General features: G+C 36.8%; 1 protein-coding gene across 1 annotated transcript; it reads right to left on the bottom strand.

Moving 5' to 3' along the window:
• Nucleotides 1–7,722: 7,722 nt before the first annotated feature.
• On the bottom strand, nucleotides 7,723–10,058 carry KIF2B (kinesin family member 2B). The gene has a single exon (XM_007481857.3). The coding sequence runs from the start codon at nucleotides 9,827–9,829 to the stop codon at nucleotides 7,877–7,879; it is 1,953 nt and encodes a 650-aa protein (XP_007481919.1). The 5' UTR covers nucleotides 9,830–10,058; the 3' UTR covers nucleotides 7,723–7,876.
• Between the last annotated feature and the right edge of the window lie 7,991 nt (nucleotides 10,059–18,049).

Here is an 18,049-nt window from a genome sequence, read left to right on the forward strand (position 1 = left end):
TTAAATAAGCATGCCATTCATTCACTTTTGAAATTATTAATAAAAATATGATGTGACTTAAAGTCAGCCTTAGGACATGTTCCTGCAGATTACCTTTCTTATTAGCATCTCTTCTACTTATTTAATCATGTATACATTCATATAATTATATTATCCTTCTAGTCTATTCCCTCTTTTCCTTTTAAAAGGAAATATTTTTATTATGAACTTAATAAAAACCATTTTGATATAGAGGATTATATTATTCTATATACAATTTATTTAAACTCTATATAGCTAATTTAAATATATATATATGTATATATATTAATACAACTACCATCATGTCTGCCTATGCTACCATATGAACTTCTTTTCTGTTCTTCTGACATGTGCATGGGTACTGTGTTTCATTGACCATATTTTCTTTTTATTCTCATCATTGACACTATCCACCTTCTCCCTTCCAACTTCCCCACTAAAAAATGATATTTCTTGTTTCACTAATTTGACTCTAACAGTCATTTCTGCTACTCCTTGAAGACAGGATCTGCTTTCATTTCTTTATGTTCAAGTGCATGGCACAAAGGAGGCACTTAATAATCGTTCCTTGAAATGAGTTATCTCTTACAACTTAGTCTTCTTACATGAAATTTGGAAAGGCCAAAAGTACATTCTGGCTTCTATTTTTCATAAATTTTGTGGTGCAGTCTAATTAGCTATCAATGCTGCTTTAATGATTTTTCTCCATAGTTTTTCCTCCTATGATTTCTGAAGGTTATATTTTTATGCTGCCAGACTTAACTGCGTTCATCAGTGTTCTCTTTTCTACATGTTACTGATTCCTTTACCTTCATTCATCAGCCTCTCTGATTCCATCATCTGGGATTAAATCAAGATTGGAACACACATCATTTGATTCCCTAGCTGAAATCACTAAAACATTTTGTCCTTGGTATTTTTTCTTCTAAGGATATTTTTATTAAAAGGTAGTGGGGGGAAATCCTGAAAAAAAAATAAATCACATTTCAGGAAAAATGATGTGTCAAGATTTTCTATCAGCAGCTGCTCTTTTGGAGAATGAAAAGAAAAGAATTGCATGAATGCTTCATAAATGACAGGTTTGCTATGGGGATAGTATCTCTCTACTTGAGATAATGGACAATTTAGTTATTTTTCTTAAGCAGTTTGAAAATATTATGAGCATGGAATTTCAATCATGCAATCTAATTGCAAAGAAAATAATCTTAATGGGTGAAAAAGAAGCTAGAATGGTAGCATGAAACTTCTCTCATTCGGACTAATTGGGAATAAGGACAGAATAAACTGGTCAAAAGTATAAATAAAAGAATTTTAACTGAAAAATAATTTCATTGCACACAAGCATGAGCATGACAAACTGAGCTAATAGGTTGTTTAATAAAATAACTCAAATCTATTTGTTAATCAATACAAATTTATAATTTACAAATATAGTGATGTAACTATATAATTTATTTATTTGTATACATACATGTGTATGTTCGTATGCTGCTGCTAAAGATTCCCAAAGAATGTCTCTTAGGGTCTCAATATTCCTCCTTAAAATCATGTTTGGACTGTTCATTTCCTATATAAATTCTTTTTTTTGTAAACATGTACAACTAAACTTCTCAGACTCCCTCTTCCAGGATTCTGCTTCTGAACTGTCACAAATTCTTGTTTTCTGTGACCTGAATTAACCAGATTGGATTGCAGTATTATTATATGTATGATTCCTGGGTTATGGCTCCCTGAACACTTATAATTATTGTGTTGCATTTTTCCTAACTGCAAAAATGTCATAGGTTTTGATTGGTATTGCTAAGGATGTTTTATATTCTATTATTTTCATCCTGATATCTATAGTTTATAACATGTCCTCATAGACCACTTGAGTGAGCCCAAAACAAAGGGGAATATTTAAGTGAAGCAAATTACTTAATGACAATGTCTTATAATTATAAACAATATGAGACATGCTTTGAGACAAAGTTCTTCCTTGAAAATATGTCAATAAACATTTCAACACTAGAAAATTCCTAATGTTTTTGACCAACAATTAAACAAAGTAGTTACTGGAGCCCTAGGAAAAGACTACCAAAATTAAAAGTGCAAAGAAATAAACATTGAATTCTGTAGGAGGATATAAAAACAGGTAACATTTCTCTTCCATCTCCAACATACCATCAACACCTAGACACATTCAAAATTAAATTAAAGATAGACAACATGTAAGAACATGTAAGTGATAACATGGAAAAATCATATTTGTATTGAGGAAGAGATAGAGAATCCTTCCCACATTTATAACCATACGCTCCATTTTAGCTACTGCATTTTAGGCAAGAGCATTGACAAACTGAAGTGTATCTAAAGAAGAAAAATGAAGATACTGAAGATGTTCAAGACAATTTCATCTATAAAGAAAATGAGAATGGCTAACCTGGAGAAGACTTGGAAGGAGAATGTTGCTTTTGCCAAATACTTAAAAACATGTGAAGTAGTAGAATTAATCTTGTTCTTATGATGCAAGATGGCAGAATTAGAACAAATAAAAAATAATATTCGATTAGTCAATAAACATTTATTAGGCATTTGCTATGTGCCAGCACTGTGCTAATTGCAGTGGATCCATAAAGAGATAAATGACAGTTCTTCTCCCAAGGACCTTATAATTTAATGGGAGAGACAACATTCAAAGAAATGTGTATGAAGCAATCTATACATAGGATAAATAGGAAATAACAGGGAAATCACTAAATTTAAGAGGGATTGGATTAGGCTTTCAGAAAAAGATGAGCTTTTAGCTATGATATAAAGGAAGCCAGACAATTTGGAACTATGCCCAAAGGACTTTTTAAAAGACTGCCTGCCTTTTGATCTAACCATAGGACTGCTGGGTTTATACCCCAGAGAGGTAATAAGGAAAAAGACTTGTAAAAGAAAATTCATAGCTACACTCTTTGTGGTGGCAAAAAAATGGAAAATGATGGGATGTCCTTCAATTGGGGAATCGCTGAACAAATTATGGCATATGTTGGTGATGGAATACTATCATGCTCAAAGGAATAATGAACTGGAGGAATTCCATGTGAACTGGAACAACCTCCAGGAATTGATGCAGTGAAGGGAGCTGAACCAGGAGAACATTGTACACAGTGACTGATACACTGTGGCACAATCTAATGTAATGACTTCTCTACTAGCAGCGATACAATGATCTAGAACAATTCTGAGGGACTTATGAGAAAGAACACTATCCACATCCAGAGGAAGAACTGTGGGAGTAGAAACACAGAAGAAAAACAACTGTCTGATCACATGGGTTGGTGGGGAAATGATTGGAGATGTAGACGCTAAATGATCACCCTGGTGCAAATATCAATAATATGGAACTAGGTCTTGGTCAATGACCCAAGTAAAACTCAGTGGGATTAGATGTCAGCTATGGGGGGCTGGGCAAAGGAGGGGAGGGATTAAAAAAACAAAGGAAGCCAGGAATATCTGTAGTCAGAGCTAAGGAAGGTGAGCATTCCATTAGGGAAGACAATCAGAGAAAATGCCTGGAGCTAAGAGACTGAGGGTCTTGTTTGTGGAACACCCTGGAGGCCAGTAGCATTGGAATAAAAAGTATGTATTGGGAATAAAGACATAAGAAGACTGGAAAGGTAGCAGGAAATTTGGTTATTGAATTGGTTACTTGGCTTTGAATGCCAAACAGAATATTATGTATTTGATGTTGGAGGAAATGTGGAGTCAATGGAGTTTATTAAGTAGGAGGCTGAAATCACTTTAGTTGCTTGATTGGAGGCTGAATTGAGTAGGAAGGCTTGAGGCAAGCAGACCTATCAAAAGGTTATTGCAATAATCTGGGTCTGTAGGAAAACTTGCACTGAAGTGGTAGTGGTGTCAGAAGAGAGAAGGAGAGGTATTTGAGAGATGCTGCAAAGGTGAAATCAGAAACAAGAACAAAAGATTGACTGTGAAGGATGAGAGATAGTGAGGAACACAGGATGAGTCCAGGTTGAAAGCATGGGATACTGGGAAGATGTTGTCCATTACAGTAATAGCAAGATGAGGGAGGGGAAGGATTTAGGGGAAAAGATAATTACTTTTTGGACATATTGAGTTTAATATGCCTATTGGTCATCCAGTTGGTGATATCTGAAAGGCAGTTGAAGATGTGAGGTTTGGAAGATAGCAGAGAGTTCAAGGCAGGTTAAATAGTTTTGAAAATCATCAGTATAAAGATGATAATTAAATTCATGGAATCTGATAAGATCAACAAGTGAAATAAGAGAGAGGGAAAATATAAGAGGGCCCAAAACAGAAGAACCCTGATCCTGGAAGTGATCTGAAAGAGAATAAGGGAAAGGAGATAGAAGGAGAAGTTCAATAATTAGGAGAATCTGAAGAGAGGTGTCCTAAAAACATAGATAAAGGAAAAGTGATCAGAAGTGACAAAGAGCTAAAGCAAAGTTTGTATCTATAAAAGGGAAAACTTCAAAACGATTAGAATTGTTTAAAAAATGTGAGGGGAAATGTTCTGTCCCAGTCTGTTATGAGTTCCTCATCACTGGAGGTACCCAGGTGAAGGCTGGATGACAATTTTCTTGGATTCATAGTGCAATTCTTATTTCACCATGAGGCTCAACTGTATGACCTCAAAGATTGCTTCAAATGTGAAAATTCCATGATTTTAAAAGCCAAATCAAATTTCTAGAATAGAACCATTTCCCCAGTTGATAAATGGGCAAGGGACATGGATAGGCAGTTTTCAGATAAAGAAATCAAAACTATTAATAAGCACATGAAGAAGTGTTCTACATCTCTTATAATCAGAGAGATGCAAATCAAAACAACTCTGAGGTATCACCTCACACTTAGCAGATTGGCTAACATAACAGCAGAGGAAAGCTGGAGGTGATGTGGCAAAGTCGGGACATTAATTCATTGCTGGTGGAGTTGTGAATTGATCCAACCATTCTGGAGGGCAATTTGGAACTGTGCCCAAAGAATGATAAAAGACTGTCTGCCCTTTGATCCAGCCATAGCACTGCTGAGTTTGTACCCCAAAGAGATAATAAGGAAAAAGACTTGTACAAGAATATTCATAGCTGAGCTCTTTGTGGTGGCCAAAAATTGGAAAACGAGGGGATGCCCATCAATTGGGGAATGGCTGAACAAATTGTGGTATATGTTGGTGATGGAATATTATTGTGCAAAAAGGAATAATAAAGTGGAGGAATTCCATGGAGACTGGAACGACCTCCAGGAAGTGATGCAGAGCGAGAGGAGCAGAACCAGGAGAACATCGTACACAGAGACTGACACATTATGGTACAAGAGAACGTAACGGACTTCTCCATTAGTGGCAGTGTAATGTCCCTGAACAATCTGCAGGGATCTAGGAGAAAAAACACTATCCATAAGCAGAGGACAAACTGAGGGAGTAGAAACACCGAGGAAAAGCAACTGCCTGACTACAATGGCTGAGGGGACATGACAGAGGAGAGACTCTAAACGAACACTCTAATGCAAATACTAACAACATGGCAATGGGTTCAAATCAAGAACACATGTGATACCCAGTGGAATCACGCGTCAGCTACAGGGGGTGGGAGGGAGGAAAAGAAAATGATCTTTGTCTTTAATGAATAATGCATGGAAATGATCAAATAAAATACTATAAAATTAAAAAAATAGAATAGAACCATTTATATAAGAAATCAAGGTATAGACCCAATAGAGATGGATAACACATTTGATCAGAATTTGGGGGACAAAGGGGTAATAGGCAGGGTTCCAGATGTATGATTTTTATTCCTAGAGTGGAAACTCTATTGATACAGAATATCAGAATGCTTGTGATTCAGATTGGCTTAGAAAGTTGCATTGGGTACTGAATAATTTGCTCACAGTCACAAAAGTAGGATGCATCAGAAGACTTAACTTGAATAACAGGACTTCTGGACTCCATGCTGGTCTATGGCCCACTACGTCACTGCTTCTCATGTTCAGAACATTTCTTAATAGAGACAAAATTACATTTCATTACTATTATATTGTGAGAGCTCTTAATTCTATGCATGGCTTTGATAGACAGAAAGGACTTTGGGGCTCCTCAGTGGCAGTGGATAGAGTCCTGGACCTTATGTCAGGAATACTTATCTTCCTGTATTCAAATCTGACCTCATACACAAGCTGTGTGACTTTTGGGCAAGTCATTTAACCCTTTCCCCCTCAGTTTCCTTTTCTGTATCTGTAAAATGAGCTAGAGAAGGAAATGGCAAGCCATTACAATATCTTTGCCAAGAAAACCCCCAAATGGGGTCACAAACAATCAGATATAACTGAAAGAACTTAATAATAGAGGATGCCTGACAGCAAAGTCCCTCTGAATTTTTTTGAGTCTTTGCAACTCAGCTACTAGCTCTACATAATTTGTCTCAAGTTAAATATTGGGATTTTTTAAATTAAATTTTTAATGCAGGAAGCTTTTTACATAAATCACACAAACAGGATACTAGAGAGAAAATGCAATGGAGGGGACAGAATCTGCAACATTCTACTATCAACAAAGTTCTTGCTTATATAACACCAAAAACCCTCCTTCTCAGGAAGCCTGATCATTTTAAGGATTTTTAGAAAATCACTAAAAATTCCTTGCTTTCAGAAATTCTCTTGTAAAACTTTCCCTTGGATAATAGGAACTCATGTAACAATATTGTTTTTAAAGAGGTTACACGCACTAGTTGTTCAGATCCTCACAAGAACCTTTGAGTATTCCCATTTTACAGAAGGTGATTTTACATCTTTTACTAAGACTAAAAGCACTCAAGTGACTTATACATTGATACAATGACAGAGCTAGGATTCTTGGAGACAGAGAATGAATTCACACTCAGAGCTTCAGAATCCACATCCAGTTTGCTTTCTACCATAGTGACATTCATTTTCCTGAATTGTTAAAAATTAAGAGTAGTACATACTAAGTGGTTTATCTCATTTCTTCAGATCAGAGATATCAAAATGATGCCAATAAGCCACATGAAACCCATAATACCCCAGTGCAGCAGTAACTAGATTAAATGTAATTAGAAAATATTAAAAAGAAATACCAAAAAATATATACTATTATGGTTATTTTCAGTCAATCTGCATCCTGGAGGAATCCTTATGTATGATTTAATGCCCTCTGTTTCCATTTGAGTTTGATATCACTACTCTAGAACGCTCCATAACATCAAGGCTCTCTCTCTCATATGATATCTAAAAATGAATATATATATATATATATATATACACTCACAGACTCTAATATATTCATATATGTTTTTCTGTGCACTTCCATCCCATATCCTACCTTCTTTAGGAAGCCTTCCCTAACCCTTCTTAATTACAATCCTTCCTATCTTTTAATTGTCTCCTATTTTTTCCTGAAGATAGTTTGTTTTGTATTTTTTGCATGTTGTCTCTTCTAATGGACTGTAAGCTCCCTGGAGGCAGGGACTATCTTTTGCCTCTTTTTTAACCCTAGTACTTAGCACAGTGCTGACATCTAAAGGCGCTTAATAAATGTTTAATGAATTGAATTGAACTGAAAATCCCCTTTAATTACTAACAATTTCTCCTCCCCCACCCCCAAACCTCTTGAACCACAAATTACAATGCCCTCCCCTATTTCCCAACTGAAATACAAGGCAGAGGAAGAAAGAAGAGTACATTGATGACAGGCATAATTTAAGAGTGTTTGAGCTTTCAAATAGAAGGGTGTTTACATTCAGCCTATTTGAACCATTTTCACATGTAAGATAGTTAGAAATTACAGCACTGCATCCATCATTTCAAAACTGTTCTTGTGACACTGGTTTTCTCAATTGCCTGGCTTTTCCTTCTGGAGATTTTCCCGGAATAATTTCACCTTTCCTTGGATTTCTTTCAGAGTAACAATTTTCTGCTCCAAGATGGACTCTAACTGGGCAGCACAGAAATCTACATCATAGTTTATTCCATCTGCCATCTCTAAAAATGCTCTGAGCCACTGACTGGATTCTTTGCAGGACGCTGATTTTTTTTTGTCTAATTTTGTAGATGTCACTTCCTCTTCATCTGCCTCATCCACATCTTCACTTTGTAAAAATATTTTATAATCACGCTTCTCCTGTTTTCCTGTTGGAGTCACAATTTGTTTATCTAGTAGCTTTGACTCCTGATGCACATGTGGATGGAGATAATTTAAAAGACTAGAATCCAGAGTTAATTCCTTTACTCTGTTTGCATACCTTAAAGTATTGAGTGTGTTTTCACATGAACTCAGTCCTGGAGAGATTGTAGCAATCATACAGGTGCAAGCGTTCTTGCCTATGAATGAATCCCTAAGCACCTGTGTCAGTTTGCTGGCTCTGAATGGGGTATGAGGCTTATTTTGTCCCAGTGCCCTTATGCATTCTTTGAGTGCCAGGAGACTTTTGTTTATTTCTGCTCCTTCTAATTGCCTCTGTCTGCTGGTTCTGCAGGTGTCTGCTCCCCTCTCATTTCCAGCTAGGTCAATGAGGGAAAACTTTCCATGCAACTTCCCTTTCCTCTTCAGTATGATCTGAAATACAGCATGACTTCGAGAAGAGTGGGCATTGACAGATGTCTGACCAGAAGTCCGGTAGCTGCTGCCTAGCTCAATGAGGTTCAGCACGTCTTCTACACAGCACACTTCCTGTTCCTGTAGTCCCAAAACCTGGATTTGTTGCTTGGCATCCTCAAGGACCCTGAGTTTCGTCTTCCAGTTCAGTAAATCATACACTTTGCCCCCATAAATCTCAAAAAATGTCCCATAGACCTTCAGGTCCAACTTCTCATAAGTGGGCTTCTTGAGCATTAAGAAGACATCCTCAGCCACGAGGGCATAGATGCCTTTAGAGCAATTTTGGCTTCTCCCGAAAAGATCCCCTCCCATTGTGTGTGTTTTCCCACTGCCCGTCTGACCATAGGCAAAGCAAGTGGCCATACCCTTGTGGAAGATGTTCTCCACCAGTGGTTGGGCAGTGAATCGGTACACAAATTCGTTGGAAGCAGTGTCATCAAAGGCATGGTCAAAGCGGAAGGTGTGGTGTTCAAGGTAGCGGGTCAGATCCACCTTTTGCTTGGATTCATGCACCATGACCACATTCCTGGTGGGGACTGTGATGATGTCCAAATCTTTCACCAGGGTCTCTTGCTCATTGAGTGGCCTTTTGCGTACACAGACACAGATTCGATGGTCGTCTGTGGGGTCAGGGCTGAGCATCTTGGAGTAGTCTATCTTCCTTCGGAACTCCTGAATCATACACATGATCTCATAGTTAGGTCTAACCACATTGACATTTTGGGCTCTCTTGGCCTGAAATTCCAGCAGCTGCTGCCTCCTCTTTTGCCGCTGCTTCTGTAGTTTTTCAATCTCCAGCAGGCAGTGTGACTTTCTCTGCTTCACTAAGACCGGCTCGCTGAAGGTCACCAGGCTGTCCCCCGAAGCCGTCTCATTCTTCTGAGGGTGCACCACCCATTGGTTCGTGGAGGCTTTGTCGCCTTTGGCGGAATAGAGGGCAGTCAACGGCAGCGGGGTTGGGACTCTAGAAGACTGGAGATACCCTGGAGCGGACAGTCCTGGATTGAGCAGGAGCACTGTGGCTAGATCAACTTTCTTGCCCTTGTTGGCACCCTTCTCGAGCCACTCTACCGTCACGCTGTTGTTGTTCTTGTTGATCGAAGCGACCACTGCGGGGTGGATTCTTCCGTCACTTCTCCTGATATTCAGGGAGACGCCTATTTGAATCGCTCCAAAGTGTGGACTCATGCGTTTCAGGGAGGTGGAATCAGATAAAATGTGGCGAGACAACTGGCTGGCCGTGGTGGATGGTGGAAAGCCTAGAGCTCAGGGTCGAACTGCCTCAGCAGGAAGTGCTGGAAGTGGGGCAGGCAGGACCTGAGTCATCTAGAGGTTCTAGGACGCAGCGCCAGAGAGTTGAAACAGCCCTTTGGAGGGCGCTGCTGTGTGAATGGAGAGCAGGGCACAGGACTGGACCAGATGTGCAGCAACTGGCGTCACAATGAGGGAGGCGAGGCTCAAGTACGGAGGTATGCTTCGCCTCAGGCCCTGGGAGAAACATACAGAGCTCATGGTCTAAGAGCTGAACCGGGCGGCAGAGCTCAGGGCTGTGCCAATGCCAGGAGAGGAGCCCTGGAGCGGGCTCTCAAAAATTGCCAGAAACCTCCTCCAACCCCCTCTAACCAAGGGAATGGCTATGCCCGAAGCCCCAGGTCAGAGGTGGCCTATCACCGTTAGGAATCGTTCAGAGAGGGTCAGGGAAGCAACTTGTGCCCAGACAAGAGCCACTTTTATCCTCCCACCCCTCCTTATTCCCCAATTCCTGGCGTGTTCCAGTGGTTCTGGATGGACTTAGAGACTTCAACTGTTATTTTCTACTAACGTTTGTAGTTTTTATTGAGTGCCTAACATGTGCCCGTCACTGTGTTGTGTCGGGCATAAAAAGGAAGAAGAAAGACAGTCCTGGCTCTCAGGGTGTGATGGACAACTTACAAACAGCTATGTACAAAATATAGACAGTATAAATTTTTAGGAGCGAGAAGGGTCTGGTATTAAGGAGGATGGGGAAAGGCTCCTCTTAATCAATTCAATTTTAAATGAGATCCTTAGAAAGCTAAGGAAGTCAGGAAATAAAAGATGTAGAGGGAGAAAATGCCCTGTGACTGCTCCCTAGACCCTATTAAAAAATATGTAGATTTTTTTCCACTTTCTGGTCTTCTCTTCCTCCCTCCCTCCATCTCATGCACAACCACATACTTCTAGTGTAAGCAGCTGCTGAAAACCTAAATTTTAAATTCTGAAGTAACAAGTGATAACTGTGTCTAGGTCTAACTGCAAAATAAGAAACAATAAATCTTAGAAATTCAATAGAAGGGCCTGAAAAGCTGTATCTTCTATCTATATCCTCCAAAACAAATTGAAAACTTTTTGAACAACAATCTCATTTTTAAAAAACACACACACAAAAATTGGAAGGCTTTGTGGCTTCTCCCTTATCCCCCCCCCAATATCTATTAAAACAGACCCCAAACTTCGACCATGATCCTGAAGTGTTTGTATCACTATTCTGCTTAAGAAGCCCCTTGACTTCTTTGGATTCTGGTTGCCTCTAGGAAAAAATATAAATCTGTTTGGCATTTAAAGCCCATCAGAATCTGGCTATTCCCTCTTTTTTGAGGCTTTTTACTCAGTATTCAACCTCAATTATAATCAATAACCAGTTATTAAGCATTTACTATGTTCTAGGAACCCTGCTAAGTGCTGAGTCTCAAAGGAACTGACCTATCATTTGTTCATTGGGCATACTATTATTGCATCTCCAGGCTCTACCTGAGCTCTAGCTTCCTGTGCATTCATTCTTTACCTAAACTTCATGGAATTTAGAGATACCTTTGAGACTTAACTCCTACCCATCACCTATACTGATCTTCTACTACTCTGCCTTACAATATTACTTTTGACTATCTTGTGACTATTGCTTTTTCCCTCCATTCATATAGTGGTATTTATTGTGTAATTATTTAATTAATTCTGCTTACTTCATGTATCAGATCATGAAAGTACTCCCATGCTTCCCTTTGTTTTCACATTCATCATTTCTCATAACATAGTAATATTCCATAACATTCATACAATACAATTTATTTGGTTACTCCCCAGTCAATGAATATCTACCTTGCTTCCGATTATTTGCTGCTTTATTTGCATAATTCCAACTTGTTTTTCAAAAGAGTTGAGATGTAGATTGATACAGAGTGAAATAAGCAGAACCAGGAGAACATAACCTTTATGGTTTATGTTGTAATGCTGAAATTTATTTTGCTCCACAAGTCCTTTTCTTTTGTGTCTCCTGCCCTAAGGTATTTCCCTGTTAATTTGAATTTATTTTTTCATTCAACTCTTTGTGTTTCTGTGTGTGTGTATGTGTATGTGTGTGCATGCAAGTGTGCATGACTATGAATTTGCCCAACTATCTTTCCTTAAAAGAGATCAGGTGAAGTTAATGAGATTCCTCATTATCATACCAAAGGCTATAGTGGAATCAGTTTGTACCACATAGAAACCACAATTATTAAATTTTCAGTGTGAGTGAGAATTTACAACTTATAAATAGGTAAAGACTATAAATCAGGCCTTTATTGCTTTGTTGATTGTCTAGTATTAACAAGTATTGGAGAAAGCATTAATAATTCACATTAAACTTTAAAACTGTTTTATGCAAATTTGTTTTCCACCTTGAAAACTTATTATTAAACATGTACTAGCACACTAATGCCCACACCCCCTTGTCCATGTTCATTTGCTGGTTATTTTATGCACCTCAATTATGCAAAAGTACAATCTCCTTTCTCTTCTTCCTCCTGTGATCTTTAAAGACATCAGAATTCTGAAGGAATATTTGTCTTTTCTACCTCAATTATAATGTAAACACTTCAAAATTATTTAACCTCTTCCAGTTGCTTAAATGTCTCTACTTTTCTAGATTTTACTTGAGTTTTCTTTTTTATTCCAATGTATATATTTAGCTCTGTATTTTTAATCAAAAATTCTTGAAAGTCCACCATTATATTTTTCATCTATAAATTATAACTCAGCTTTGTAGAATAAGTTTTTGCATATAATTTTTTGTCTTTTGCCAACTAGAGTATTATATTCTGATTGTTTTTTTATTTATGGCAATTTCAGGAGAGTCTTTATAATACTTAGTTTAGTTCTTTAGTATTTGAACACTTTATTTCTGACTGTTTTCAATATTTTTGCTTTGATTTGGAATGTCTAGATTTGGTCTATGGCATGGTGGCACAATGGACAGAGTGCCAGGCCTGAAATCAGGAAGTCTCATCTTCCTCAGTTTAAGTTTGGCCTCAGACCCTATGTGACCTTTGGCAAGTCACTTGACTCTATTTGCCTCAGTTTCTTTGTCTGTCAAATGAACTAGAGAAGAAATGACAAACCACTCTCATATCTTTACCAAGAAAACCCAAATGGGTTAAGAAAGTGTCAGACATGACAACTGAACAACAACAAAAAGAGATTTTTACTTGGGAGAGTTTTCATGACAAGCCAGCAAGAACTTATTATGCACCAAGTATGTGCCTGTATACTACTACACTAAGTGCTAGAGATCTAAAGAAAAAAAAAATCTAGCTTTTGCTCTTAAGGAACTCACAGTCTAATGGTGGAGGGAACAGGCAAACAATTAAGTACAAACAAAATATATACAGTGTCATGATTGAAATGAAGATAAACTGAAGTACAAAGTACTGAGAATCATCAGTTTATTATTAAATCATAAAATTATTTTTAAAAAGAGGATACCTCAGAAATGCCAGAGACAGGGCTGACAGGGTCTTCTGTAGCAGTTAGCAAAATGAGAAAGCAAAATCTCCAGCTGCATAGGTGTCTTCTGATTGGCTATCAATGATCTAATCAGAATTGAGATTACATCATTTGGACCCCCTCCCAACCTTAGCCATAGACAAAGCATATGATTCAAGATAAAGGTTCTCAGGCAGTTGGAGTGGTCTACCACAGTTTAGATCAATGAGATTTGACATTTTGGGTTAATCAAATTTCTTTGGAAAGTGATTAATAGGTAGGGTTACCAAGCTTCAGTTAAGTAGCACAGTGGATAGAGAGCCAGGGTTGGAGTCAGAGAGACATGAGTTCAAATTCAGACTCATATTATAAACTTTGTGGCCCTGGGTAAGTCACTTAACCCCATTTGCCTCAGTTTCCTCATCTGTGAAATTAGCTGGAGAAGAAGACAGCAAACCACTCCATTATCTTATCTTTGCTAAGAAAACCTCAAATGGGATTACAAAGATTTGGATACAACCTAAATAAGTGAATTGCAAGAACAAAGTACAAAGAAGAATCAGGAACTCTCATACTGAGTGTCTCAAAGATCAAAGGAGGTTGCAAATAATATCAAAACTAAAAAATCACACTTTGAGAGCAAATATTAAATCAGGAGAAACTGTCTAGACCTTTTAAAAAAAAAAGCCTTTTGGTCCTATGATATGTAAACCTCAGATAAACTTCAGACATCAACAGTAGGAAAAGCAAAACACCAAATAGTGCTAATAATTTTGGTGTGAAGTTTTCCTCTTGAGACTATGTGGATTATTAACAAACCTACTCCAAGGTGGCATACATAAGGGTTACTCTCTCTCACCCCCAATCCTATAAAATGAGACCCCCAAATTCCTGTCCACCCAACCATACTTCTACTTTCTAAGGGTCCATGAAGCGACTTTTCCCCTCTTCATTTTCTTCCTGACACTGCTTGCCTTCCTTCACAATACTATTCCTGATTGATCCCCTTGCTGTCTGCCTCTGTACTCCTACCTCCTTCCCCCTTTGATATTATTTGTCTCTGTACTTTCTATGCCATTTGCCCCTGCATTTTCTGTGTGTCTTATTATAGTATGAGTGGAACTTGACTCCCTACTGTAATCATCATCTGTCTTGGCCGGTATCCAAAAAAACAGGCATGCCTTTGCCCATAATTTCATAAGTTAATTAGCAATTCATCTAAGGTGATGGCAATATCAAAGGACAAAAGGGCCAAAATATGAAAGATATTACAAAAATAAAATTAATAGGGCTTGGCAACAGATTGGATGTGGTGGGTGAAAAAAAAAGATTTCTTAAAGCAATTTGTGAATTCTTTCTATTTTTACTTTCCCCTTTGTTTTTAAGAAATCTGGACAGTACTATTTGATGATTTCTTAAAATATGGAATGCAGTTTTTGATATTCTGTATTCCAGGGTCTGCTTATATTGAAATTATCTTTCCTTAGCATATCACAATCAGTTATTTTTTATAATAGTTTTTACTTTCTTTTCTTCACAATCCTTTGACCATTCTAATACTTCTTGTTTTCTCATATATTCATTGAGTTCTAATTGCTCTGTTCTATTTTTTTAGGAATTACATATCTTGGGCAAAATTTTCATTATTTTCTTATAATCTAGTCATTCTACTTCCCCCTCATCTCTCATCTCAAATTTTCCTTGTAATTTTATAACAATACTATGTAAACTAATTTACTTATTCAATACCACTTCAATGAAATGACCAAAAAGTTACTTTATAAAACTAAGAGAAGTAAAATTCATAGGTGATAAACAGGACAAAAGAAATATTGTAAAGAAATAGGAATGAAGACTATCACTACCAGATATCAAATTGTACTACCAAAAGCATTAGTTATTAAAAACAATTTAATACTCATCAGAAGAGAGAGAGAGAGAGATCAGTAGGACAACTATGGCATAGAATAGAGGCAAATATTTGTTTATGTTATCTGTTAGTATTTGTATATGTTAGTATTTAAAAAAAAACATAAAGATCTCATGTACTGGAATAAGGACTAACTATTTAACAAAAAATACTTGGAAAATTAAATTGTGGTATAGAAGAAATTAGTTTTTTATTAAAATTTTTTACCTTACACCAAGATAAACTCCAAATGGATATGCAATCCAACTATAAATGGTTACATTATAAGAACATTAGAGAAATGTGGGGAAAATGTCTAAAGTTAAATGAATAAGCAAAATGTTTCTGACCAAATGTAGAATACAGAAGATCACAGAAGATAAAATGGAAAATTTTAATATCCAATATGAAATTTTTGCATAAACAAATCTAATAAGGCTGAAACTAAAAGGGAAACAACTAACTAGAAAAATATTTGCTTCATTTCTCTGTTAATGATGTAATTTCCAAGATATATAAATATAGAATTGATTCAAATTTATTAAAAAATGCAAAAATATAAAGGAGGACAAGAAGATGTCTAGAATTTTCATATCTTTTCACTTAGAGATCACAATGATAGACAAATATTCCAAGTGATTCAAATACAGAAAAGAAATTTCCATATAAGAAGACATATGCCCAATGTCAGTTTTTGAAGATGCAAAATCCTAAGAATAAACTATTTACCTTTCAGCTGGAGAATGATTAAACAAACTGCTCTTCCTGATAAGCTAATAATTTGGCACAACAAATGATGAATATGAAAACCACAGAGGATAAGAGAATACCTTGAATGGATCTAAACTGATATAAGCAGAACCAGGGGCATAATGTATATAAAGATTACAGCAGTGCAGATGTAGAAAAAAAAATAGCATTACAAAAATGAATGATTTGTAATTACAATGAACAAGTATGGCCTTAAAAGAAGAAAAAATATACTTCTAGCTTTTTCTTTGCAGAGGTGAGGGATTAGGAGTATTAAATACTTCATACAGTTTTAAACTCAGTTGAGGTATTGTTCCTATTATTGTATTGATTTTATTTTATTATTATCATTTTTTGTTACAAGAGATAACCCTTAAGGTAGGGTAGTGACCATATTTGAAAGTGACAAAATTTTTTAAAAAAAATATATCAATGGGAGCAGCTGGGTAACTCAGTGGATTGAAAGCCAGGCCCAGAGATGGGAGGTCCTGGGTTCAAATATGACCTCAGACACTTCCTAGCTGTGTGACCCTGGGCAAGTCACTTAATCCCCATTGCCTAGCCCTTACCACTTTTCTGCTTTAGAATCAATATATAGTATTAGTTCTAAGAATATATATAAATAAAAAGGAAATAGAGCATTTCTTTTCTGGGAGAAAAATAGCTTCTTTTTTTAAAATAAATTATTTAGTATAATGATAATCATTATTCTCAGGAAGACCTGTGTTCAAATCTCACTTTTGGCACATCCTAGCTGTGCTACTTGTCTCAAGCTACTTCAAAACTCTGTATCCCAGATAACCCTCAGAGACTACAAGTTACAGAAGAGTTGCTCATCTTTTTCCATGAGAGTTTCCACACTGGATGTTTCTGATATCAGTAAAATCATAAACTCTTCCCCATGGACAATTATAGTCAGGAAAAAATATCCCCAAACATCTAAATACAGAAATTATAAAACCATTATCCCAGTGCTTAGAACATGTCCTTGCACATAGTATAATCTTTGTAAAGATACAGAACAGATAAATATTGCATCTATAAATAAAAAATAGTATCCATACCTATGAAGGCAAACTGCTTACTCAGGACAACTGACAACAGTTAGGATGGGCTGAATAACTGCTCTAACATATTTGTTTTCTTTTTTAATAAGCATATATCCTTGGGAAAATGATATGGTATCAGCAGTGATAGAAGAACTGTTTTATGGAACAGAATTTTAAAACAGGAAGAGAAGTATGTGATCATCTGTTCTAACTCTCTTATTTAAGAGATAAAAACACAGAGGACCAAAGAGGTTAAAGGATTTACTCTTCTCCATAAGACATTGAGCTAGTGAATGGAATTAATTATATAGTCTAATAGGCAAATAGTGTATTTACTCTTTGTCCACAAATGTGATAGGTTGGATAGACTTCTTTAGATAAACAATAATTTGTATTTTAAAAGCATTACCCATGACCCCTTCCCATGATAAATTGAAAGATACTTGCTGAGTTTCTTTATCTACTAAGCATATTTATACTACACACAATTCAATGATGTGACTTGTTTATTTAAAATTGCTTCTGTCTCCAAACCTCCCCTAGGTATAGGTGGTATGTTTTTGTTTTTGTTTTTTGAGGGCAGAATAGTTTTACCTTCTTACCTTCAGAAAATGAACTCAGCAATTTACATTGATTAGTTTCAGGTATAGTCCCAATTTGGAGCCTGTCAAGATTGTTTTAAGGGAGAGAATATGATTTCTACTCTCATTTTAAACACTAAACTCCCAGGAGAGATGCATCAGATAAGCAGCTTTTGAGCATGATCCTAAATCGACATCCAGCAGCTGTTCTGTTTGTTTCATCACTCCTAATGGGGGATGGAGGGTTGAGGGGGAGAGTCTGGGCTTCCCCGGTACATAGAAGCAACCTGGAATTGATTTTGCTCTTTAGAAGTGTTCACGATATTTCTCTGTATGTCTTTGAAGCAGAGGACTTAAACCT

This window comes from Monodelphis domestica, chromosome 2 (genome assembly GCF_027887165.1).
Source record: "Monodelphis domestica isolate mMonDom1 chromosome 2, mMonDom1.pri, whole genome shotgun sequence".
In the NCBI taxonomy this organism is placed as follows: Eukaryota; Metazoa; Chordata; class Mammalia; order Didelphimorphia; family Didelphidae; genus Monodelphis; species Monodelphis domestica.

What these genes read in the sequence shown, in the direction of transcription:
- KIF2B (XM_007481857.3), bottom strand. Translation starts at nt 9,829, where the DNA reads ATGAGTCCACACTTTGGAGCGATTCAAATAGGCGTCTCCCTGAATATC.